This window comes from Necator americanus, chromosome I, assembly GCF_031761385.1.
Source record: "Necator americanus strain Aroian chromosome I, whole genome shotgun sequence".
NCBI lineage: Eukaryota > Metazoa > Nematoda > Chromadorea > Rhabditida > Ancylostomatidae > Necator > Necator americanus.
Window position 1 is genome coordinate 26616632 of NC_087371.1, and position 27887 is coordinate 26644518.

At 39.8% G+C, this 27887-nt stretch overlaps 1 protein-coding gene across 2 annotated transcripts; it reads right to left on the reverse strand.

Annotated features, from left to right (window-relative positions):
- Positions 1–770: 770 nt before the first annotated feature.
- On the reverse strand, positions 771–26122 carry RB195_006943 (uncharacterized protein; the record flags this gene model as incomplete). Of its 2 annotated transcripts, XM_064180311.1 has the most annotated exons (25): positions 771–959; positions 3706–3854; positions 3906–4072; positions 4172–4261; positions 4321–4447; positions 4530–4641; positions 4708–4719; positions 4786–4855; positions 4910–5103; positions 5754–5941; positions 5992–6106; positions 6192–6248; positions 6325–6429; positions 6529–6643; positions 8176–8264; positions 9725–9874; positions 10631–10798; positions 10854–11030; positions 11333–11410; positions 11894–12077; positions 13435–13568; positions 13622–13735; positions 13794–13944; positions 19724–19803; positions 26042–26122. In XM_064180311.1, 25 exons carry the CDS (start codon positions 26120–26122, stop codon positions 771–773), a joined length of 3096 nt encoding a protein of 1031 aa, XP_064037190.1. The 2 variants fall into 2 exon arrangements, with proteins under 2 accessions (XP_064037190.1, XP_064037191.1); XM_064180310.1 differs by having other exon boundaries at positions 4530–4719.
- Positions 26123–27887: the final 1765 nt, after the last annotated feature.

The window sequence follows — 27887 nt, forward strand, 5'->3', positions numbered from 1 at the left end:
ACAAGTACTACTGTAGATGAGCACAAAAAAAGCAACACCAGTAAGCATAAGCATAAAGATAAATACTACTCCAAGTGAAAAAAAATCACGAGTACTTATTACCCGACTGGAATGTTTAAAAAATGAATATTAGGCTCACTTATAGAACTCCGTACTCTATCGCTTGCAAAATAATGTAAACACATTATGTTCATGTGAAGGAGATAATGGATCACTAAAGGAAACAGCAAAAGCTCAACATGAGTTCGAAGACTGACCGCGCAAGTAGTTCAATAATTAACCAGCAATTAAAGCCAGCAAGAAATTGAGGGCGATGGAATTTCTCTAAGAAACGATAGGGTTAGAGGTGTAACTCACGATTAAGTGCGACTAAGCTGAGTTCCTTATAAATATAGAGAAAAACGGCATTGCTGTCAGGTGATGACGACGCGACAAAGACGTTTTCCTCGCGGTTTTTTTTGGCTACTTAAGAGGGGTTGAAAGTTATCGTGCTCATACTCCTGAATTAAACTCCTATTCGTAATAGCTCTAACTATTCGTGGAGAAATATCAACATCCTCAATTTCTTGGTATGCTGTCTTTAATCTAGTTGATTAATGATTTGATCCCATCTTGGCCAAGTTTTCTGTCGCTGCACCACATTCTTTGACTATCATTCGAACTTGAAAAACGAAACTCAGAAACTGAGTGTAGATATTTTTCTAGTTTTTACCGGATAACAGCAGCTGGGCTTTTACAATTAAATTACGCGAAAAATCCGTGAAACGAATTCAATTTACTTTTGCGTAGGAAGGTGGGGAAAACTTCCTTCGTAAAGCCTTGACCACATAAAGAGGCAGGCACGACACAAGGGTAATAAGTGTCGTTTTTATGATGAACATCCACGAAAGCACAAATTGACGATCGAAGTATTGATCTAGTACGACCAGCGACACGCCGTAGAGACTTAACGATAATGCCTAAAAACAAAACAGCTTTAAAAAAACTTATAGGTGAAACGAATAGTAACAAAGTAACGCAAAAAAATCGTACAAAATACTGCTGATTTCGCAAATTTTGGAAGGATTCATCGAGTAGAAAGAGCGCCACCGGGGTGCTAGTCGACCATTAGAATTTCAGTTCGTTTACGTAGCAAATTGGCAGTGCGCAAGATCTGCGTAATCGACAGTACGATCGTGAGACCTTTCCCCTCCTCGAGTGGTAGACTTCGCAACTCCTTAAGTCTACCTCCCTCCCTCGAAATAATAACTCACCAGTCTCACCAGTATTAATTACAGTACTAATTATTATTATCATTATTATTAGTGAATTTTCAGAGACTCGCCCCTCGGAGACAAGGTAAGAACCATCACGAACTGAAGCGATGGGTATTGCTAGCAAAGGTCCCACCACGACCTTAGCCGACTCCACTAATCTGAGGTGGTATGGATTTCAGGTGGAGTATTCGTATACGGGATTGGAGACTATGGAGAGGGGGTGATTCCGTCCATTTCTTCCTAATTGCCGTAAAAAACGACCAGGAAGATACGGCTTCAGGCGTTCTGGCGCACTATTTTCTACAAGGAGTTCGACTGGAGCGTGCCAGCGTTGTGCAGCGCCGCATCTTCCGGGCCGTTTTTTACGGCAATTAGGAAGAAATGGACAGAATCACCCCCTCTCCATAGTCTCCCATTCCGTATACGAATACTCCACCTGAAATCTGCACCACCTCAGATTCGTGGGGTGATCCCTTTAAGATCGTTTTGGTCCGACTACATACCTGAGATTTTGGTCGGGCAGAGCCAAGTTATGACATATTTCCTATCCAAGATTCACATTCCTTAAAAAATTGGTATACACCTGCGCTATCGATGCTGAAGTTCTCGGTTCCTTTCTTGTAGACTTTTATGCCCAAGTCTGCAAAATAGGCTTTCTTTGCAGCAAAGATTTTGGAATCTGACCCATCTCTGATCTTGGGATGATGGAAGTGGACCCAGAGTTCGTCCACCGTGACAAACTATGCATTTCAAGAAGGCAACGTTGAAATATTGTGGCCAATATTACCTCTGGAGAAGTCTCTTGATGCTTATTTAACACTGGTACTATCGACATTGCAAATCTTGGGTGCTGACAAGTTGGAGGAACATCCAAAGGTAGAAAATCCAATGAAAGATGACCACTGAACGCTTACGTGGCACTCCTTTTCCGATGCCGTTTTTTTTTACGATGGATGTGAAGTTATTGGTAATGCTATAAACGACAATTTAGGGGAAGAGAAATCATGTTGGGATGTTGTCTTCTACTTCTGGAAACTTCTGAAGCGCAAGAATAAGAAAGTCAAAATGCATCTAAATATAGAGCAAGTTCACTTTAGTGTGTTAGATCGTCGAGAAGAGAAAAAAAACGCTTAAACTTGTTCCCAGTACCCGGAGAATCCCAGATACAGAGATCTGGGATATGAACACAGCACAGATTTGAACCTGCTATGAGATTTTTTTTTGCAGAAAAAGCGCATTTTCACGAATAGGAAAGATTAGTCGTTTGTTTCAGGAAATGTCGACACATGCTCCAGAAAAAACGCTTAATTTCATTCCTTATCACAGATGTAGTAGATGTATAACATTTGAGAGAATGTGGGCATGTTTATTGTCTTTTATATTTCCACAAATTTGTATTTTATATTTCCTTTTTGTTTAAGATTCACCACCTCATAATGCAAACAGCTCGTCATGCACCTGATAGGTCAAACGTCTAGGAGAAAGATGGAACTTCTGGAAATCCATTTCGTCGAGCTGCCTGCATTGAAAAATGAACTGGAGAATTATAAAATGCAAACTCTCCGAAGTCGGATACCGTAACTCGTGAGCATTAACAGGTGTGGTTACATTTGACTCATGTCACTTGTTTTCAGTTTGTTCTGTGGATTTTGCATTCCTCTTCATGCGATTACGTGCGAGACTGTAACTTCAACTTCCTAGTTTTCTCTAGAGTTTACTCTGATATCGTTTACAGTAACTTCCGTCATCCCCTGTTACACAACGCTGCTACAATGAAAACCTTTGAAAGGGGCACGTGATGTATAATGCAGCGTTCCAACCTGAAAACTATCTTAAAGTATCATTATTCTGGTAGAGTTTCTAACTTATAGAGCTTTGAGTCCCTCTGCCAAAGTAATCATCAAAAAGCAAATAAAGCTTAAAACTGCATTACACCTAAAGTTTGTCTTAGTTTTAATATAAATGTCAGCAAGGGCGCTGTTATTACTTCGCATTATTTACTTTGGTATCCTATTGCCTATATACAATTACCATCCTAGATTTGCAATATTTATTTCCAAAGGATGTGCCAACCCTTGATGTCAACAAGAACTTCTTCGGGTCCACCTCTCATGAAAATCTGAAATGTCCTGAGAGAAAGTGTCAACTACTTGCCTTCGTACAGCTCTAACAGCAGAAACGCAACGGGGAAAATATAGTATGTAATAGAGAGTTTGACAGAGCAGTTTCTGCCACCACAGAAGTATTTTCTATATAAAGCGCTAGCATTTTTCTGTTCTCTTTTTCTCCTTGACATAGTGAAACCCGATCATTTCTAGACGTATCATATGTTTTAAAAGCTGGATTAGTATTACAGCAATAAGTATTACAATTGCTCATTTTCTTCTTCCAGGTTTTGAATAAAGAATTTTAAAATGCAACGAAAATCAGGAAATCAAATATGCCCAACCTGAGCGAGTAGCATTGCCCAGTGCCAAGTGTGGATTGTCATCGCTACCATGATAAGTTCAGTAACTATGAGAGCAGAGAAGGAAATAGAAACAACGTGGATGAAGTCCGCATCGAAAACAAATAATGCTCCATACATTATAACGGCTCCTTAAGTACTCTCTCAAAACAGCCCATTGACGTACACTGATATAAAATTACCTTGATATAAACTTATCATGACCCATATGCAGAATGTTTTATACGACAGCGACCGTCCCTTTCCGAGTTCTTTGTATAATTCCGGGTAAGTGAGGGCATTGCTAGCGGTAACATCACGATCAACAACCAACGAGAATACAGGGAGCATTGTGTATGCGGTTGAATAACTGATAGAAGATAGTGTTAGATATGCTACTAGTACAGCCAGCAAACAAATAAAAGTAGTTATTGATGAAAAAATCGCTAATGAAGTGTATGGAACTTACGCAACCATCAGGACTCCCTGATAGAGCGAAACGGACGCGAAGTAAAACACGCACGAGAATATCGCTTGCATAGTGGAAATAATAAGACCTCTAGGTAAAAGAGCAAATAACTGTAAGTCGTCTATTTCACATACTGCTGTCTTACTCACCGGTGCATCACAAACTGAGAGAGCGCGCAAGACCTTTTATAGCAAAAGCGGCCATGAACTAGCAGCAGACGGCAGACGTGAGAAAATTGAGTGATAGAGAAATCAGCTGCCAAAGATGCTTGTTTTCCTGTGTGAAAAAAAATAAGTAAGTTATCTATAAAAGTTATCCATAAACCAAACGAGCAATATTCGATTCGTGATATAATTACCTTCATTAGCGTCGATCCCAATACCAGCATGAGCTGCTTGTATCATGCTTACGTCGTTTCCTCCGTCACCAATAGCAGCAACTCGGAGCGGTGCACGGTACTTTCGCAGAAGCTGTACAATCTGTGCTTTTTGTTCAGGGGAACAGCGACAACACACAACTGCTGTACAAGCACAAACCAATTCGGCGACCTGCAAGGTGCAATTGCATAAGATGTTCATGCGCATTAACAATCTTCGAAAATTTTTGCAAAATACCTCAGCTTCATAATACTGCAAACACACATTGAGAGCTGAACCTTGCATTACGAGAGCAACATCGCTTTTCCTGAAAACAGCTGTGAGTATGTCGAAATACAAAAAAAATATGAGAAAATGAAACCTTCTCAATGCGTTCAGCTCATTGTGAGCTTCAGTTCTATTCTGAACCGATCCAAAAACATGTACATTATCTGTCCTGGAGAATAGTCCACTAGATTTTGCGATGCAAATAGCTGTTTCCAACTTATCACCAGTTAGCATCCAAATCTTTATTCCTGCATTGCGCAAAAGTTCCAACGAAGTGGTCACTTGATCCTGAAACGTTTAAAGTCTTGTCCAGAAAATGTTACTAGATGAATACCACACTTCTTATATTTGAAGTGAATAAGGAGTTTTACTTCATTTTCTTTTATCTTAAAGTTATTCTTCTTTTTCCTTTTTATGTACGTTAGACCTTCTGCACTGTAGCGACATACACTAAAGTGAAAGTTTTGAGAAAGCTATATGAATCTCCGAAGAAGTCCCTATCTAAACTGCAGAGATAGACGTATTGTGACGACGTAAAGCGTTTTATGGCTTTACACAGGTTGCACACTAACAGCGTTAAGAAGAAAAGCTACAAGTCCTGAAAATCACGAAACACCATCATTTTTCTGGTATTTCCGATTCAGATACGTCAAAATGAATTGCAAGTTTACATTACTTCAAAAAAGGTCTAATTCTCAGTATCACATAGGTTTCCTATAGATGACCGTAGCTGTCCTCCCCAAGTCTGACTCTGCGCTCTACTCCCTAATGTAGTTATAAGAAATAATTGAATTAATGGTCGGGTTCTATAAACAGCCCAATGATTACAACATGCCTCTTTCTGAACACATTCGTAGTGAGATTTTCAATTGTTTTTATGAACATTAATTTTCAAGAAGCGGCAAAAACCAGAATTAGAGACAGTAAAAAGGATCTACCTGCAATCGGTCTTCAACTCCAGTGAGACAGAGGAGATGAAGGTCTTTCTCGAGCATACGATTTACGCAGTTTTGCATGTTCTGAGATCTGTCAGTGATGGACATCTTAGCGGTATGGTAGGCGCGATCGAAAGCTTCCAGCTCAGCAGCAGATAATGATCGTTTAGCCACAACCAGAGTACGAAGCCCTGTAAATGGACTTGAATTCATAAATAGGAAACTTTGCCATGAATCATACCTTCACGAGCCATGTTGCTACATTCCTCCTCAAGCCAGTCATTGTACTGGACCATACCAGCCATGACAGTATCTGCGCCTTTCATCAACAAAGAAATCTCATCCGTTGTTTCATCCTATAGAAAGAAATAAATATCGAATAAATTGAACGGAATAAATGACCTAAACAAAAAAAGGGATAAATATGAGTTATAGGGTCACCTTAACAATAATTCCCATTCTTTTTGTTTCACTGGTGAACGGAAAGATGTGGAGGATCTAAAAACACTAGCATGAATTACATAGAAAATGGATCCTATAAGATATAATATGATAAGCAGAATTACGTTAAGACCTGGAAGACTTTAGTTTGTCCTATACCAAGTTGGAGTTGTAGAGAGTGTAAGTCACGATGAGCTAATCGTACTCCAACTGTTTCAGTCCATTTCACTAGAGCAACCTAAAATGAGATTCGACACACAAAACGTCGCCACGTGTTCGAAAAAGACCGCATATGTTTTAAAAAAAGATAACTGAACAAGTATTCCAGGAAATTTACTTCGTCAGGACTTGCAGCTTGATATGAAACCGTGCCACCTTCAATAATGGGCGTGACGTTGTGGCACAGAGCAATAGCTTCGACGGCGGTCTGTAGCTTTGCAGAAAACGAATGTCTGCAAAAATTGTTTCAGAGAGGGAACAGCGGTTCTCATCCTATGTAGCTTTCAATTCGATATGAAATAGTGAAGAGAAAATGTAGACCTTGAAATTGGTAGGCAAATCACTGACATATCAGTCAGACTTAATAATACCCAGTGAATTTTTGATAGTCCGCCCCAGCTTCCGAGAAGAATATTCAGAAATACTATTCGGGGAAAGAGAAAACACGTTGGATGCTTTCGTAACTGATTTTTTGCGATGTTAAATAGTTAGGTGCAACCTTTCGCACTCCTTGGAATTTACAAGCAAGCATTCTTATTCTCCTGCGAAACAAAAGAATCAACATTACGAATCCTCTCACTTCGGTTTTTTTTTTCGACAAGTGAGTTCTAAACGACGGAAACCACAAGAATTGCAACGATCTGAAATGCCGCATGTATGGTTATCAAAATGATTAACCCCAATTTTGTAGACCCACGAATCGAGGAACAGTGAAGGAACTCTTGTGGATTTCCCCTGAACGTCTTCGAGACATGTATTCAGTGGGTATGAATGAGAGGAGATGTCAATCAACATGTTTGAACTAAGAAACGCTCCACTCTCACAACCACCACTACTGCTCTTACCTTGCCCGTAGGGATGCGAAAAACCAAGGTAATAAGTACATAATGAAAGGAGGAATACTTTAAACTTAACGAAATTACTGAGTCAAATAGGACAATAAGGGAATAACCATATTCATGTTCACGAAGCTGGTACAAAAAAATGCGGCCACTTTTTCTAACGACGGTTGGCAGCCTTTTTTCGTTTTCGCTATCTCTTATATTTGCCATTAAATAACCTGATAGGATCGTTCGTTTATTTTGTTCCTTAGTCCTCATTTCGCCAGGTTGACTACCAAGACATGAAGAGAATGACTGATGAGCAACGTGTTTTGGTTTGGCAACGTTCTACGAAAACAATGGTGTGAAACTGAGGTGGTTGAAGTGTTTTCTATACCACGTGATAAATGCCTGACCTTCGGTTGGGATATGGTTAACCACCAATACCCATTGGATAGTCAATGGGGTTTGGGGGGGGTAGAACACGCCCTGGAAAAGGAGGGGACATTTGAGAAGCCCCCACCCTACGCAAATTTATATTACCCAACCGTTTACCTCTTGCTCCCGGTGGGGGGCTGGCCGAGACTCCAGACGTCCATAGTTTAACAGGCGGCTTCCCTGGTTTTCTTGATGTACGTACAAAATTTGCAAATTAGCGTACATTTAAATCCGAAGATGCAAAAAATTTAAATGAAGCCCAGTTCTAAGTCCTAGTATAATAAAGATCTCTGGGTAGAGATACATAAAAGGAGGGTGAAGGATAAAATCTATGGCGTATCGATCCACTTGGGATGCACCAACGCGTTTTACTGCAATTTGTAATCGTTTGTAGTTGAAATTTGTTTCGAACCATCGACCATGGGCCACAGCGGAGCTTTTAAGACTGCGCTACACCCACCCGTAAAGATGCATCAAAGTGAAAAAATAGCTAATAATTGCGATACCTTGCTAATCGACCTGAGTAGGCACTGGCGACATGATGAGCCACTTCTTCGAATGCATCCGAACTGAACGCGACTGTGCCCAAGTGGATCTTAAAAGATTAAAAGAATGGAAACTACAGCTACTGTCAAGGGTACGATAGAATCTCCACAATAGGGGAAGGAGGTAGGAGACAGAGAGGGTCTAGAGGTGAGGATGTTTGGGGCTAGATTAGAATGTCCAATAAACGTGGGTAACCATATTAATAACAAAGGGCATGTGCACTATTTGAATGTGTGAATTACAAAGAGTACACGGTTCTATCTCCACTTAAAGGCATCACCCCACGAATCTGAGGTGGTACGGATTTCAGGTGGAGATTTCCTATACGGGGTCGTAGATTATGGAGAGGAGGGTGATTCCGTCCATTTCTTCCTAATTGCCGTAAAAAAAAACCGCCCGGAAGATACGGCTTCAAGCGGAAGATGCCTGCACAAGGCAAAAGCGCTCCAATCGAGCTCGTTGTAGAAAATAGCGCGCCGGAACGCTTGAAGCCGTATCTTCCGGGCCGTTTTTTTTACGACAATTAGGAAGAAATGGACGGAATCACCCTTCTCACCATAATCTACGACTCCGTATAGACATAACCCAGCTGAAACCCGCACCACCTCAAATTCGAGGGCTGATGCCTTTAAGAAGAAATGAATGGAAGAAAAGGAGAAGAAAGCATTATTATCTTTTTTCTTCATAAAATCTTACTTGCTGTGTGTGCACGCAACTTTACTACTTCTCAGACAGTATTAATAGTTCGATTCTCGGAAGCCTTCAGAAGGAACAACTGCAAACTGTATAAAACGTCCGATCCATACAATACTATCTTCTTTTCAACTATTAAAAGGTTATTTTAGTTTCAATTGTATTTTGTAAAAGAGGGTTAGCTCACAGAAATTTAAAATTACTGTTTGGGGTCTCCATTCTTCTCCTACGAGTAAACTGGGACATAGATGGTAACTCTAGAAAATTCCTCTTCCTTTTCCATCCAGATTTTGAAAGAAAACGAAAAAACCGTGCCGCGGAAAGAGAAGTTTGGATTCTGACAGACTAAATCCCTTCATCAATAACACTCAAGACTGAACTGTTCACGAAATTAGACAAAACCATACTTTCACAGTTGCTTTTTCACACAGAAAATCGAAAGTCAGAAACCGTCCGTTGACACTGCCCGAGAGGAAAAACACACAAATAGTAGCAGATAAGAGTGTGAATGAATCAGTTTTCAGTTACTCTTCCAAAAGAAAAAATTCTTTGTCAAAAGAAAAATCGTCTTCAGTGGAATCGAACCCTAGGTTGTGTGCTGTCACTGCGGAGAACCAAAGTTATATCCAAATACTCAGAAAAAGGATATTTTGCGGATAACAGGATGATCACAAGCGCCGTGTATTGCTCAGCTTTTTCTTTGTTCTGAAGGAACTTCAACCTCAGCAGTGATCGAACGTACACTTAACAAACAACGAGGTCGGCGCAAAGGGATTGTATCCGAACACCACCCTTGACCTCAGAAAGTTTGCAAACCTTTTTGAAGTGCATCTCGTTCTTCGTCAACGTTCCAGTCTTATCAGAAAGAAGAAAAGAAATTCGACCAAGTTCTTCTGGAATAGTGGAGGAACGAACGACTGTTTCCGGAATCTGCTTATCGCGGCCAATTTGCCAAGCGTAGAACAGCTAAAATGAAACCATCAGACGAATATCAAATTTAGTTTTGATACCTTAACGTAAATCTCAAAGGAAACAGGCCCCGTAGAATTTTCCATTAACCAAGAAATATCTTCGAATGCCCTCGTGCTACTCTTTGAGAGACTTAAGTTTATGTGTTTGTGTCTATATTAGATCCCAAAACTTCCTAACAGGATACGAGGTGGCCTACCTACTCCGCTATGAAATCTAAGTGCATTCCCTTTAGGATGCATCCACGCGCTCAACTCTAATTCAAAATGGTTTGGGGTTCATGAGCACCCTTGTAGCTTATACGACTTGAGGTGAACCGACAGATCAAGTCAGTGCAATTATTCTAATGAACAAATCTGGAAACTTGTCAAAGCAACTTTTTACACCCTTTTACACGGTGTAAATTACACCCACGCGAACAGTGAAATTCACTTTATGCGATTTTGCAAATTTCCGTCCACAAACGTGTTCAAACTTGGTCAGTCTCGACAAACACATCGAAGAAGTATTACATAAGATAGAACTTCTGAATGAATGTAAAAGTTTGCAACCAACTTCCTCCAAAAGTAAACCTTCCTAAATCATCAAAATGTAGTCAAATCAAATCCATATTACTACTAGCCGATCAAGGATAAGTGAAGGCATAGAAAAGAACAATTGTCTAGAAAATTAACATCGACAATAATGTGAACAGAACAGCCTCATTCGACTTGATCACCTGCAGCAAACTAATGAATGAGCGAAGTAAATTACCTTGGCCATATCGAGATTGACGCGTAGTGAAATCGGAATAATGTAGGAGAATAACAGGACGAATCGCATAAGGTAGCGATACCAATTGGGATCTATCCCTTTCATAATGACCATGACAGAAGCAAGCACCATCACAAATACGAACAACAGCTTTGTCAAATTGTTGACCTTAAAATGAACTCTCGAGAGTATGGAATGACAAAAAAAAGGCAAAAAAGGACACCTCAAGATCTAGCAGGCCAACTTTGCTTTCCGGCAAAGTTGTGTTCATTACGGAGCGTGTTTCTCTTCCAGTGTAAACGACTATTCCAACAGCTGTACCGCTAGCCAACACTGTATTTGCCCACAAAACATTCTCCACATTCAAAGAACCGTCCTGCACTTGGTCTTCTGTGGTCACCTATACGTCGTAAGTGTAGTACGCTTCTTTTTTGATTCATCCGAGTGGGCTGGCAAAGCTTTATCCAAATTCGCGCAAATAAAGTAAACCCACTGATCAGTAAATCCGTAGGCTATGAGTTTTAAAGAAAGAATTTTAGTGAATACTGTTTACCTTACTTTTTTCTCAGAGCCGCGCTCTAAATTAAAGGTAAAAAGCAAATGTGCTTCTACTCAGAGTTCCAAGGTTAGTTTTTAAAGTCTTCCGTTTTATTAACCCTAAAATGCGATAGTCCATATAAAAAAAAAGACAAAAATGCAAACCTTAATTGTGCCGACAAACGCGTGGATGTCCTTTTGAGGTTTCTCCGCATATATCTCACAATTGATTTCCATTATTTCCTGCAACAACAAGAGTAATCTCCTATATTCTGGAGATACCACATACATTTGTAGAGAACAGCACTGGTATTTAAGAAAAAAAACCTCAAAAAATATTTGTATTTAAATGTAACAAACATTGCTTCACAGCTTTTGTTTCATGGTAAAGACATTTTCAATCTTCTCAACTAACAAAAAGCACAAAAACTTCAGAGGTATATGTGGAACACCCTAAATCAATATGTTTTCCAAATTCCAGGTGTCAAAGAACTCCTGAAGGGTGAATTTTGCAAATCACTCAAATTTATAACTACGCTTCATCCACCTACTCTAACTAAACTCTTAGGCCAAATAATTCTGTGCTGATCTATTCGTGGTACCAAACTGTTGTTAAAATTGTAAGATAATTTGTTAGTGTTCATGTAAGATTTGTCCGCAAAAATTTATCCGCAATGCAACTTTCGAATCGCACGTGATAACAAAAAAGAAAAGGTGAAGACATACAGCTTCGTTATTGGTGTGTTGGGTGAACGGAACAGCAATACGCAGCTTCCAGTCGGTCTCTCCATCCAGCTGATCAGTACGAATGAAGCAGGCACCAGATTTTTCTGTTGTCCGTAAAAGGACTACATCTGCAGGAACTCTTCTATCTTTTTCTATTATGATCACGTCGCCGACTTCTATGTCACTAAATAAAAATTCAAACTTTTTTGTACGATTGTATTGGAACAGCCTAGAATATAAGAATAGAGAATAACAGTAGCGCTCACAAAGCGGTTTCACTAACAACATTGTTATCCAACGATCTTGTAATAAGACAATGTGGTGATAAAGAAGATGACAAATTATAAAAACAAGAAAACAGAAGGGCACACATTCAATCCTGCAAATGTGTTTGCAATTGTACTTCTTCTGAGCACATTTAGGGAAGTGATACAACAAAAAAAAAAGAAGTCTCTTATCTACTTTCAGTTATGCATCACCCATCACCACATGGCCTCAAAAGGACTAATTTCAAAAGTAACATCTTCAGAAGACGAAACTAAAGGATAAATAACTTCGAATTCCGTTGTAAACCACGAAATGTTTTTGCGATTATAGCAGTTAAAGGCAGCATACCACGAATCTGAGGTGAGGTAGAGTATTCAGGTAGAGTATCCGTATACGGGGCCGTAGATTATAGAGACGGGGGTAGTTCCGCTCATCTCTCCCCGAATCACTGCAAGCGGCCGGCCCCTGAATGCTGTTTTGTACAATGCCTTCTATTGCAGCGTGCCACCCTTGCACGCATAACGTCCTTTACTGCCTATCGGGGCAGTCCGAATTGATTTTCGACGAATCGCAGGGCGGAGGCGGCGCAAGGGGTGGAGCGTTGCAATAGATGGCTTCGTACAAAACAGCATTCTGGATTCGGCTGTTTGCAGTGATGCAGGGAGAGATGAGCGGAACTACCCCCGTCTCTATAATCTACGACCCCGTATACGGATACTCCACCTGAAATCCGCACTACCTCAGATTCGTGGTATGCTGCCTTTAAGCGAGAGAAGAAGTAAATAAAATGCCTGAGCAAAGCTTCTTGAATATTAGTGTATTTCAAAGGCTACCTTAAAGGCAGCATACTACGAATCTGACGTGGTTAAGGAACGTCGGGAAAAACTAGAGATGGGGTTGTGGATTGCTGGGCTGGTTCCGCTCATCTTTCCCTAATCGTCATAAAAAGAAAACAGCGTTGTGGCCGCTTTAGTTTCTACTAGATACATTAGAACGCTCCTCTAAGTACATGTTCCGGTCAACTCAGCAGCCTCTTCATTGCTTTTACTTGAAAATCTCACAAAATCTTTCCGTCATCTCTCCTTAATTGTATTAAAAAACGACGTATTCCACGCCGTTTCTTACGACGATTAGGGAGAGATGACCGAGAAAATCTGGATCCTGCAATCTACAGCCCTATCTCTGGCTTTTCCCGCGGATTCCCTCACCACGTCAGATTCGTGGTATGCTGCCTTTAATGGTTGAGTGTATTAAATATCCAGTAGATGAACAACCTGCTGTTGACTTCGACTCTTGTTCCGTCCCTGGTCAATCGTTCATACTTCTCCCCATTCAACTCTTTGTCGCGTAAGAAGCGCACAAAATCGTCCAGGAACTCACGAATCAAAGTTATTGTCAAAACAAAACCCTGAGAAATAAATGAATAAAAACAGTCTTTACCGAAAATCTCTATAAACCCACCAGAGGACCCCAGTATGTTATGGGAGCACCAATTTGGATAGCAGGTATGAACTGACTACATGCCATAAGCAAGAAATACAGATTAAGGAAGAACTTAAACTGCTGGAAAAGAACCTGAAAAAGCAAAAAATTACACTAACTTACAAAAGAATCTGGGATCAGATTAGCTCACCAGTGGGACAAAACTGAAAATATTGTACTTCTGATTGCAGACTTTATTCGGGGCAAAAGCAGCTCCATGGTCACCTCCAACGGGCCCATACCCAATTCTCACTGTGCGTGAGTGAAGCACACGGCGTCGACCAAAAAACATGCGGCAACATCTGTGAAATTATTTGATGCTAGAAAGAAAACAAACAAGATCAGTTATTTCGAGACATCATCTCAAGTAATCTTCATTTTTCAGCTGTGTATAATTGTAAATAATAACAACGGGCCAGTTGGGTAGCCTGTTACATTCAGATTGGCGCTAACGGTTCCGAGTAAGGGGGAACTAGCTTCACCGCCTTACTTCGAGCGCAGCCGCTTACGCAACTCCACCGAGCTTCAGATCATTTTGGCACGACTATAACATATAAAAAGGATGGTAAAAGGCGGTCTGAAACCGCCCTATGGCCAACCAAGCCCTTTATCCCTCCGGGGTCGATAAACTGGTACCAGACTTGTCTGGGAGGACAAACACTGACTTGATCATCGGTTGGCCTCGCAAGTCATTGCATAGGACAACACGAGTGTTTTAAAACCTCAACAATCACGAATTAGAATAAGACGCGTCGGCGCATCCCAAGTGGATTGATACGCCAGTGACTTTATCTCCTACATCATATGGAAATAATTCTGTAAAAAGACGACTAATTTTACAAGGACATGAGATGTGATTTATAAAGGATCTAGAGCAAGCAAGTAAACACCAGGTGTCCCTAAACGCGCTGAGACAGTTTGCCACGCATGTTGATTTGATAAAAAGTCGACTGCAAAGCAGTTACATTACATAGAGCATGTATGTTCTTCTTTATCAAGTTAATATCTGAGGGCATTTTTGACAAATGCCTATTATTTTCATGAAACAAGGATTATGTGAAGTCGTTTACTTTTTTTTTTACTAGTTACAGTGTTTTTTTAAAGCGAGCGATGGAAAAGGAGATAAATCGCGTCAATATGTCATTCTATTATGAAGGGCGCAAAATTGTCCGTTTGGTCATCTGTCGCCGTGAATTTGCACGTGCACATAGAGATCGAAAAGTCCTCAAAGTCAGGTAATTAAACTCGCACACTGCACACTCTGCTATTAAGGTTTTATGGCATTTTGTTGCGACAATCAAAAATTTCACGTTTCTTTGGATTTTTCCGTCCACACGTTATGAGACTTGGACCGCCTGGGACAGCATCTGAACAAGGGGACAGAGCAACATATTCAACAGTGCTTCAATTCTAAAGTGAACGATGATGAGGTGCGAAGCAAAAAGGGGAGAGGGTGGAACATTGCCCTCGACGGTTTCTTTTTTGTATCACATAGACTTGGGTGGAGTTTCACCCTTAGAGGTAATCGGTGATGCTGATCACGGATATTCCTACCCTACAGACAATATCTCCCAGCTGTAATCCATTCCATCCAATTTGATGTTCTTGCTAAAAACCTTCTACTTAGGGTCTGAAAGACGCGACTGAAATTGCGCAGGCATATTGGCTGCGGATATCGGTGTGCCGTGAAAAGTGCCGTCAGGCAATTATCGACATCACTGATACTAACCTATTTTTGTTATATGGGAGCTGGAAAAGTGACAACCAATGATTTCGTAATGACACTGCACGTCCTCGGTGATGGGCACGCGCAGAGCTCTCTACACCACCGCGGAACTTCTCTCTTTTTATGGTTTTTCACAATTTTTCTATATAATAGTCCATGAGTGGGAATAAATAACCCCGGTGAAGTTCTTTTCCAATCATTAATTTTCAAAAAAAAAATCCAATTCCAGGGCTCAAGTCCAATTGCCACAAAACGAAAACTTTTAAGATCTCCTAGAATTAGAAGTAACTCTTAAAGTAGTGCAAAGGGTACTCTCAATATTACGAAAATCGTGTTTAAAAAGTGGAACAGAAAAGAAACCATTACAAACCATGATATTAGCAACAAATCTTAGCAACAAAACAAATGGTAAAAATTAATGGAAAAGGACTTCACTAAGACTATGTCATCCTATGCATAAACTATTATACTATGAGGAGAAATAGTGAAAAACCATGAAAAGGCAGAAAAAAAACTTCAAACGGTCTCTTCTTATTGTAAAATCCTTCGGAAGTAGTCGTGCATAACAAATAAAATAAAAGTTTCCTTGTTTTCTCTTTTTTACCCCACGTAAAAACCGCAACAAATGTTTAGTATTTAGAGCGATTTTCGAAAAATTTTGCAAACAAGGACTCTAGGAGGGCGGAGCTCACCACTTAGACGGCTGAAGCTCTTAAAAGCCTTGCAGAAGAGGACTACTATTATTACGATTATTAGAAAATATTAGAAGAATATTCAAGAAACTCAAGCACACTCTGATGCCTCCCATTTCTTTTCCTGTAGATCACAAACGTCCGCAAACCACACAAGAATTTGGCAAAGATCAACTATGACTCGATCTCCAGCACCGAAGGATGTAGGACTCACACCCGCTTTACTGACTGCATAGAAATAGTAGAGTGGAGCTTGGCAAATTTCTGCTGCATCACGTCCAAATACACAACACTACCCATATCATATCAAATATGCGACTGGCGATCACTCATAACACCAGTTACTGCTGATTCACATAAAGCTATTCCAATGCCGCAAATTTGTTCCGATGTCATTGATAGAGTGACATCTGTAAATACACACTTTTATCTACGAAACATTTCAAGCACTCAGTTCACGTGCATAACTTACGTGGAAATGCTTCAATATAAAAGGTAACATAGAAGTAAGCGAAGTCAATTCAACCGAAGAAGAAAATTCACTGTTTCATGATTAAGTAGTAAGGTAATTTATTGCCGAAAGCCGCAACAGTGTCGAAGAAAGGATGGAACGCTCGAGTCCCGATAAACATTGGCATGATAATTCTAGGCACTGGTTTTTGATTACCTGCACAAAAGCTTGTTAATCAACTTTATTGGTTAATTTATTATGTATCGGCAAATACTACTTTAAAGCATGAAATGGGCGACTGGATCCAGAACCGTCACTTTTGTGTTAAAAAATAAACTTCAGCGAAATTCTTTTCAGGGTGATTAGAAATCTATACGATGAGAAAGAGGATCGATTAAAAAGAAACACTAAACAAAAAGGGAAGATATTGAAGTTGTCAAAACATACACAACTGTATAACATTATATGGTTACTCTAGCAGTAATTTTGTTTTGTTTTTCAATGCACTGCTTCCTTACGAAGTGATTACACCGGCCATGTCCGGGCGTAATCACTTCGTACGGAAGGATCAACATTCTCAATTTTTCCGATTCATTGAAACAGATAGGCAGATTAGAGCTTTTTGCTCCATTTCCGCACTACCGTTTTTCTATCAGAACAAGAAAACGCATGCGAAGCCTATGAAGAAATGTCTAACAATAGGTTTCTTGCTTCCTGGACCACAATGGAGCCCGCATTGTAGTGGGAGAGAAGCAAGTGTCAAAGGAGTTAGGTTTTTCGACTTGAAGTTGCGCATTCTGAACTGAATTTTGCTGATTTTTTCTCAAGCGCCACAAAATGGAAAATTTAAACTGCAGAATACAAGTTTCATGATGACATTTCTCTTTTCCTGTGAAGCCATTTATTTCAATGAGGAGCTTTTTTTGCAAAAAAACCAAAGAAATTACTAACCAATCTAACATTATCAATATCCAACCTATATCAAATTTCAAAAGAAAAAAAAAGCTGAGTTCTTCTGCGGCTGTTGAATATTTATCGTTACACTTCTCTTTAGCCATTAAAATAATAAATTAACTGAAAATTGGTCGATTAAGTTATAATCAAATGTTTTCTTAGCGCTCAACGAGGAGAAAATTCAGTAATATCGAAGTTTTTTAATTAATCCTACCCGAACGTTTGAACCAATCAAAATTAAATAACATTTATTTCAACTGTAATTGAATATATGTTACCGTCCCACGCACCCTTCTATTTCACCTGTATAAAAGAAATAAATAATGATATTAATCACAATAATAACAAAGTAAGAATCCATGCTTATGCAAATATGGAACAGGAATGTAACTGCAATCCAGAAGAAGAACAGGTGCAGCATGTTTCCGATGAATTTCTTTTCCGTTATAAGCTAGAGTCAAGAAATATGAAAGGGATTGGGTAGTGCGTAAAAGCAGAATAAAGCGAATGTTTGCACGCACGATTCATGAAAATGCACGCCGAATGTGTTGTCATGGATTTATACAATAGCCGCGTTTCATTATTGATTGGGAGCTGAGCTGGTGATGGAAATTGACCGAGCGGAATACAAATCAGCAACATTTCAATTTTATTCACTCGTATAAAAGTTGTCGTTACCTTTCAACTTATCGAACTTCTCTTTCATTCTTAAAATTGAATAACCTACGTTTGCAATTTCGAATAATCCAGAAGTGCCACTGTCAAGTAGAGATGTAGACATTAGAAAGACTTTGCTTATACAAAGTATGAGGAAGGAGCGAAAAATCAAACTAATGCGCGTTTACAATACCAGAACAATATCATACGAAACTAACATTCCTATGTTGAGGAGAACTGAAAAAGCGAACAATTATACATCAAGTGTCTATCCACTGCTGAAGAAAATTTCAGCAAATGTGAAATTATGCCAGCACAAGAGTGGATATGGAAAGAGGTAATACAGACTTTTAGTAAGGCTTTGCAGTGAGAATGCATTCGTTTTTTTTATTCGCTTCAAGTTATTCATAACACACAAGGAGTGCAAAAATTGAAATTTTGCTTGGGTTGGGTGAAACTATATCATTTCTCAATCCATGAGTCTTTATGAAATTATCTAGATGGCAGATATTTCTTTTAAAAAACGTTTGGGAACATTTCAGAGCCCAAGCTTTCAAAAGATCCAGTATGAGCCTACCTATAAAGACATCCACAAAAAAGCTGTCAACTACCTTTCAACACCGCTACTTCGGCCAAATTTATTGAAGGCTCGTGAATGAAAACGCAACTATGGCGACGAAGTGCTTTTGTTACGTAGAAAAACTACTACACTTCCCACCTTTCCCTCTCTACACGGGCATCAGAATGAAATGCCGTATCCCAGATGACGGAGGTGATGCGCTTATCCCTACTGAGAATTCACGATAACTTTGGGAGAAAGGCAAAGGAGGGAGAACCCGAGTGCAAAACAAAGACACAAGCCGAGTAATGGCGAGCATGCCTTGAAAACGAATTTAACAGCAAACTATTGAGGGAATTACTGTTGACATAAACATTACGCATCAGAATATCCTTCACGGGAATCAGAGAGTAAGAAGAGTGGGACGTGTTAGAAATTTGAGCAAAATTGTACCTAATAGAGAGGATTGCGAAACCGACTGTGTCAATAAAAACAGCTGAGCAGACAGCAACACACTGTTGTTGAATTCACGTGGGTAATGGTCGGAAAAAATTTATTACTGCATTCTGGAAGCTTTAAAACTCAAACGAATACCTTCTTCATCTAAAGCCTGATCGAAGAAAATCATCGCACTTTTTTGCTTACCACCTCGGCTTCACTGAATAATCTAAGTGTCCCAACTGATCTGTGCATTGCTCTTCAATCTTGCAAGATTTAATGCCACAAGCTAAAATTTTGACCGCTGATGCTCGATTGATCGGTTTGCTGATGCTCAATCTTCGAGAGGGCCGTCACAAAAACGACTATGGCCTTTTTAAAATGTAACTTTGTTCCTCGAATCGAAGAGCTTCAGCTTTGATTGATTGTGTGAAGTAATGTCTTCGGCACTGTTCTACCGTAAAAGCCACAACTTCCCATAATTTTAGAAATATTTACCTCATTTACTCTTTTACTCCCCCGAAATCATCTTCCAATATGGAAAATTGCTTGACAAGCACGCTCACAGATTATTAATGATTAAAGTGAAAAGGGCACAAATTACCTGGTCATGTCAAATGTACTGGAACTGCGAGATGACACTGATGGAAGAAGGTAAATGTCGTCTGAGCCGTCCACAACAACCTAAACACTACAATAATCTTATATTTCATACTTCTTGCATTTATCCTTAGAACAAAAACCAACTATCCGAATAAAACCTTGAGAAGCTACGGTTGTGACTTATTTAGCGTTGGAGAACGGTGATTCTTAATTAAACTCATCATCAAACAAGAAAAAAAGACATCAGACATCGTTGAAAAGAAATAAAAGGAATAAAAGTAACCAAGGTTATCTTGAGGAAGCAAGCAGAGAGATTTGGAAAAAAGTTGTCTCTTCGAGTTCCACTGTTGTGAATCAAGGCAACAACGTTGTATGATATTTTCAACATTGAAATGTTATCAACGACTAATTTTTCTAAACATTTTTTTGGTCCAACTATACTGTTAGGTATAACAGGTAAACGATTCAGACTTTCAACTAACATTAGGTACAAGAAGGGAGGAAAGTCCTCCAAATCACCGGTAATCGATAGAGAAAAACTTGAAAGTTACAGAGCATATAGATAAATTAATCTGTAGTATTTCCTCTAATGAAACGCTTAGGATCAGTACTGCTAATCAATGTGTGGTATGTCCTCAAATGCGATATTTTAAAATAACCAATTTAAATTAATTAATTTGATTTTTAAAATAAATAAGGTAAATAAGGCATCACTTGTCACGAAGTCCCATCAGAAACGACTCTTTTGACTGAACTTCATTGCAATTCCACGAGGAGCGCAATTTCATTTCCAAGATTTACAACCATTCACATTGTACCGATTGAGTGCAAAATTATGTTTCTGACTTCTGTCTAAAAATATGGAAAAATATACAAAGCAAAGTCTTGTTTAAATCGCAAGAACAGACAACTGGTTTTAATGTAATTTATATAATCCATGCGTGAGAGCCTCCAGCAATTTGGAATCGGGTTTAGGACGCATCTGATTTTTACTTGTCTTCACTAAATGCAAATATAGTCGGGTCAAAACGACATGAAGCACGGACATTTGCGCAAGCGGCTGCGCTCGAAGCGGAGCGGTTGAGATCGTGTAAGAATCCTCTCTACCGCCACCCACCTCTGCGGTTCGCCATCGTCCCACCTCGATTCCAACCGTCTCCACCGCACCGCTTCCGAGCGCGGCCGCTTACGCAACGGTCCGTGCTTCATGTCGTTTTGACCCAACTATACATTTTTTATAGCAGTATGGTACAAATATATACAGCAGCATCGCCATTAGCCACACTGCTTCATTACTGAAACCTACACCATTTATTGTGGTGATGCTGATGCGAAGAAAATAGAAATCTGCGCGATAACTGTGAAGAACGACTCTGTGGAAGAATTTGGGAGCCAAGATGCATCTTTTTAGAGCAGAGGACTCAAACCAGATATTAGGCACCTACAAACAAAAACCGGCGAAAACCACAATGAAGACGAGTGGCTTATTGGGGGCTAATCGCGAACCAAAAGCGACATTGTGACTTCCATGAGAAGCGGGTAGATTCAAGGGAATCCCTGTTTCTGCTGTGCCAGGGCTGACTGATGACATCTTGTTTCCCGTAAGTCGGTCCGCCCAAAAGCCTGCGATCAAGTGACTGGTAGGCCCAAAGGAGGCGGTGTGTAGTCTCCTTCAACAAGTAAGCTCAATTTGTCCACTCTGGGAGGTTCTCCCGTAAACCCCGTTGGACTAAAGGCTTGTAACGTGTCGATGTGTTTTAAAATTTCTGCGCATGTCACAGTAATATGAAAGAGTCCATTGACCCCAGAGGAAGGCCTGCTGCGGTAGCGCCAGAAAGGACATGGGTGCGAGCGTCATCGAGGCTAACAAATCGGAAAAGAATTAGGACTGCGATCTGTACTTGTAACCGAAGTACGCTAGCATCGGAAGCGGCCATCGAAGATCTGATGATGTAAGCCAGGAAGATTAAGCACGACATCGGACGGACCGAGACGAAACGACGCCACCCTCTCAACGTCGTATATGAAAGTGGAGAATTGTTCGTGGGAACATGCGACAGCAGAAGAGTTGGTGTCTTTGTCAAGACAGATTTTCCTTCACACGGAGAGAAGAAAGCTGCGAAGTTTAGGAAACGAAGTCTCACAACTACCGAACATATGGGTGATTTTTTAAAACGCCGTTTCATTTTCTCGAATGAGAAAACATGCCAAAGTCCAATTTTTGCTCGCGCATCGAAAAATGTGTGATCTTGAATGAAACCCACTAACTCAGAGTAACTTAGCCGAGCAAATCATCTCTCAGCATGTTATAGCCGAGAATTTTCTATATCAAATGCGACATCACTCGAGTTCCAAGGTCTCGCAGTTTTTTTTTCCAAATTTTTGGTGGGACAAAGATGGGAAAAATGACATTGTTCCCACCTTTGTCCCATCAAAAATTTGGCAGGGGTAAAAAAAGCTACACTATTTCAAAGAAATTATGCTTTAGTTCAGCAATGAAATCAAACTCACATCCAGAAAGAACTTGCTTCAGGATGTCCTTGAATGTCAACAAAATGGGCTTTTTCATGAAGCATTTGTTCATAGTCCTTACAGAGGTTCCAACACAACAACAAAGGGAATTTTGGCATCGACATTAAAAAAAAAACAGAGGTGAACAGGTTCAGAATGCACTATAATGAGACTAACGAGAGATCTGACATAGCTATTACTTTTGGATCAGTACCAAATAACATCAAATAACTCTATTTCTCAGAAATCCATGTAAATTTTAGATGCAAAATTTCACAGTATCCCTGAATCTATGTCGAACTCAATATACTTGACTGCTGTTAGTACGATAAGTAAAGTGTTTAACTACCATTTGTCAACTAGGAAAATATTAAAAGTGACAAAAATTACAGAAATCAATTATGACCAATGATTCCCATAAATCAGTTAATTTTATTTTCAAATATTTCCGATTATTTCCCATCAAGATCACCAGAGCACCTTTCTTCTTTGCATGCATAGCTATACGTACAAACACAGCCGATTCTTCGAATAGTCAAACACTTTTGGCCCAGAGTTTTAAATGTTCTGTTGACAAGTACCAATTATCTGATTAGAAGTGTTCGAATTGATTGAAAAGAACTGAACATCGATTTAGAAAGAAGGAGCAAAAGAAGTGACATGCAAAGGCAGCGAACCTTGGGAGGTTTCTCACGTGCTTTTGTCATCGCGGAAATTTATCATTCTCAACCAGGGACGTGGGAGCCGAGCATGATAATTCCATATGGATCATGTGCAGGTGAATCTGTTCCAAACCATGTCTATTTTTTTCTAAACCAGGCATACATTGGACCTGAAGTTTTTAAGCTTCGCCCAGTCCGCCGAAATAGCGTAGCCTGTTTAGAATGTGGTGAGCTGATGGAATCACCTTAGTATCGAATAAAAAACAAAACACACGATTTAATAGATAACCAGGGGAAAAGCTAGAAAAAAATAAGAAAAAAATGTTACATCCGAGCACAATAGAATGTTAAAAGGTTAAGAGCAAAACGATTAGCTACGGGACTAAATAAGCAAATGCGACGTTTATATTATGGAAATTCGGAGCCACAACGCAACACCTAACTTTAGCTCTTGTCTCCTTAGCAAAAGTTTTGATCGAAGTAAGACAGTAAAAGTAAAAAAAATACCAGAAAGTGGGAAATGAGGTATAGTTTGTATTGCATTAGCATGGAATATGAACGTCGCAGTAAATCTATAATGTCCTTTGACAAATACCTCAACAACTTGCGAAAATCAATAATCTAGCAAGAGCAGCTTTTAGTATCCGTTGAGATACTAATTCACTTTATGTAGATAAGCAAATACAATGGAGAACATAATCAAGAAAACTGCTAAAACGATGTATTCACATACTGATATCCCGTGCTTTAGGAAGATGTCAAGTATTCTATTTATTTTGATTTTGTTGCCTTAGTACAAGTAACTGCTTCTCCGGTATTATTCAAATTATTTAACGAACTACCGCTTCATGTGTCTTCATATTGAAGGAATGAATATGAGCAAAAAGGTTATCGAGTAGTAATGCAACAACATTGCATTCACAAGATGCAATTGATTGGGTGTATCTACGAAGTTGTGCACTTCGTAAATGAAAAGAATAAGTAGTCGAAAAGAATAAGTACACTGGAACACCATGCGCTCGGAAAAAACTGAAAGTTCAAAAACGCGTGAGAAATGTAGAGATGGAATGTATCTTCCTAGATAAGCGGTAGTTCCTCCAAAGGAGAACGTAGAAAACAAATATGGTTGCCTTGGTATCTTAGACTTCAACAAACAGAGTATTATACTTCGAAATTAGCGTACATTCCAACATTGCCACTGATATTCGAAGGCTGACAATCACTAACCAGCGCTCCTAGTTATCGTTTATTTAGCAGCACAGATTCGATATGGTGGAATCGGATCTTTTTAAATGAGAGCATCTCAGGCAGACATTTCAGAAAAGTGAAGTGAATAGCTTTGTACTAGAGGTGTAATCTAGAGCAAAATTTACTTCTGCGTCTGCCTACACTAACGTTTTTACCTTGCTTATAAGAAAGTTACGTTCTTTGCAATGACAATTTTCATGTTGAACCCCAAATTCCAAATTCTCAGCAAAAAGGAAGGTTTGTGAAGACTAATACACAGCCTTTAATTGTTCGTGTCTTGGTAAATTCCCTCATATTCCTTACTCTTGATGAATTTCTCTCTCACCAGAGGTACTCACAACTTTTTTGTACGCAAAAAAAGAACGCTGATTGCACCATCGTGGTATACACTCACGAATAACTTACTCAGCAACGTTTTCTTGGTTTGCATTCTTGAAGTTGTGGCTTACAATTATGGTTTTGTGAGGTTTTGTTTTTATAACCCCATAATCACAAAACGGAGACAAGTGAAGAGGACACTTAGCCAATGCCTCAAAAGTGTAGTGGATCAGAGCTCGTCTCCGATCATCATCCATGTTTGACAGCGTGATGCACGATTGCAGGATCATCCGAAGCAGTTACATCGTCTATATTTGCCCTAATTACACGTCCATATCACTATCGTAAGGTTCTCCTGCTACCGTGTCAACGAAGCTAGAGAGAACCTTACAATGGCCCTGGTTCCAATGGAACCGCATGAATAACCTATGCTATGATGTTGCTTCAATTTTTCCCTTTGAGAACTTGGATATTAGCAGTCTTTTCATTCAGAGAGTGTAACCAATCGCCCTTCGCAGCTTCGAATGCACTCGTATGATTCGAAAAAGGGAGAAAGCGCTCGCAAAACAGAGTAACAAGGACTCATGAACTTGGGTTACATGGTTTTGACACCTACTTTTCAATAATGTAAATTAAATGCTTAGTTGCTCGGTTGGCAAGGGTTAGTGCCGACAGAGGCAGGACAAGGAGTTCTTTTCTGCAATAATTAGGGCATTACTCTTCAATATGTGGGACATCTATGCACACACTGCTACGGCGGCGAGATAGGCGGGGCATACAGCAATGTCGTGATCTACCGGTGCCGTCAACTGCTGCACGCACAATTTCCCCTTTAGAGTATGTTGTGACAACCGTCGTAGGTTTGCCACAGTCCAAGTGAAGTTTGAATGGAACTTGGTCATGAAATAAGAAAAGTCGGCAGTTCTCAAAACATCAAAATGTGAAAAGTAATCGCTAGTAAACCTCCAGTAAAAATCCGAAGCGCAGAGCTACTGCGTCTCCATATAGTAAAAGCAAAAATATTTTAACGTAGCTGCTTTCCGGACATGTTAGGCAGAAGATTCCCCTTAGCTGAATAAGAAACATTTCATCTTCTCCAAAAAAAATAACATAGGAAAAACTAGAGGAAATCAGCATATCCTTAAAAAAACCATTAGTCTTAATAATAGCCAACATTAAAAACGAGTGGTAATTTGTACCAATCGTTCGATTACAAATCCCGTCATAATTCGAGGACGAGGATAGGATCAGGAGGATCAGGGTCAGGAGGATATTAAAACAACGAGCAAGAATTATAGCTAAGAATTTCGATCTTAGAAGATAGACTAAGATATAACCGATGAGGTAGCTCCATTTTTCTAGTTCTTGTCGTTCCTAGACGTCCAACATTTCCATGGTAACAAACAGTGTTACTTAGAATTTATATATATATATATATATACATATATATATATATATATCAATTTAAAACTCATTATTGTTGCTCTGATGACCCGGTATGTCTAATAGTTGAATTAAAATGAGGAAGTCTAGCATCATAAGCAAATCTGACATAAACTCTAACAACACTGGAAACCCACCTCCGAATCAACCATGAGTGGAAGTAGCCGACTGGCTTCGTCAGCCTCTTCTTGCGAGGTTGCCAATCGGCTGTATCGCATACACCAACGGGAAACCGACCTCACTCCAACACCGGGTTGAAAGCGAGAAGCTGCTGTAATCAGACATTTTTAAAAGTAAGCAAACTACACGAATTAAGGGGAAATCCAACGCGTAAGGGACCCAGTGGGAGTGATGAGAACCTCATTAAGTGCAACATATGACCCAAACCCCAGCAAAAGTAGAAGAAGGTTGGAGCACACATTAAATGAAGAGAATGGATGATAGAGCTCAACGAGGAAGCTTCTGCTGCGGGAAACGAAATGGTTATGGTCCTCCGAAAACAATCCCAGGCATGCAGTCAGCCGGAGGGAGCCACCGCTGCGCCTCGCGCGCGCTGCGACCAACTATGATCGGAGCATAGTATGTCTCATCCAAGGTAGGTGCACCGAAAAGACGCGCCCACCCGATCAAACCTCAGCCAGCACAGGATTTCGCTACCTGGGCGGTGCTAGATCGTTTAGCTGGAAATTCAAGCTCTCAGAAAACTTAGGTTTCAACATTCTTCTCACATAGGTTTCGGTGTCACAGCATAGCTTTTTTTTGAATTGAAAATGACCCTTTTTGCAAGCGTTAAAAAAATCAGTTCACTTCAAATCTTACGTCTTAGTCGGTGACAGACTTTATTTGACTGTTCCCTTGGTTTTATGTTCTTTCTCAACTATTTCTAATTTCTCTGAGTATTCTTTAACAAAATGGAGTGAAACCAATCTCTTCGTGATCATAAAAAGGCCAAATCAAAGCTTCCGAACTATTTGGACTGTACAACAATAAAATTGCGAATAGGTAGAATCGAAACTCAGGCGTGTTCAACAATTTTGTGCACCTAATTAACGGATTTGAATTGAAAAAGTTTTCCGGACGTCCAAACACTCTAAAAGAACGGCAAGCGCAGTCGTTATGGAACAACGTAAAATTCCAACAACGGTGCAAGGTTGGTGATGCAGAAATGAGGAGCCTAACCCCCCAGTCATGATGGTTTGGTGAACATCACCAAATTCCCTGAATTTTAATTGAAGATTGAAGCTGCTTATTGCCCGACACAGTTCTATATCAATGAAGGGGATCAATTCCAGTGGACCTAAAAGCGTGAACCGATGGATTTAAGGGAAAAAAAGCATTCCTCTCAGCAGAAAGAAGAAATTTTATTTTGGTTATTCTGGTGCGTTATTCAAGTTGATTTGTTACTGATGTAGTAAGGCAAAATAACCAAAGTATTTTCGGAAATGAACGTTGGAAGTTTATTCATGATGATCTACGGAGCATAGGAAGACAACATTTGCTTTCACCGACCAAAAAATTTCAGCAGTGAAAAATGTTCAGTCAAAATTCTTCCAAAACTCCAAATGCTTGCTTAACTTCTATGCAACTTCTTGAAGTAACGCTCTTCCGGACTTCACCTCATTCTTTTCTTGCAATCTCGTTGTATTCCATTCCCACTTTCCCTGTGTAATGCCCTCTTTAGCGACATCCTTCATGGCGGAAAGGTTCCCAAGGAAGAAAGAACACTTCCTCGGGAACCTCTTCAAATCATGATCGGTTGGATCATTCTCGTAGCTTTAGCAAGACTGAATAAGGAGAACGGATGGGGCCATGAAGGATGTCGCAAAATTGCTGAAGCAGGCAGCAGGAAAAACATGGAGGGCCCTCTTTAGCTTTTTCTGTTGGAAATCTAGTGGAGTTTTTATAAATGAAATTCAATTGATACTCACTCATTATGTGCACAAAATCGTCGGCGGCACCGGTATTTTGGATCTTTTTTCTTCG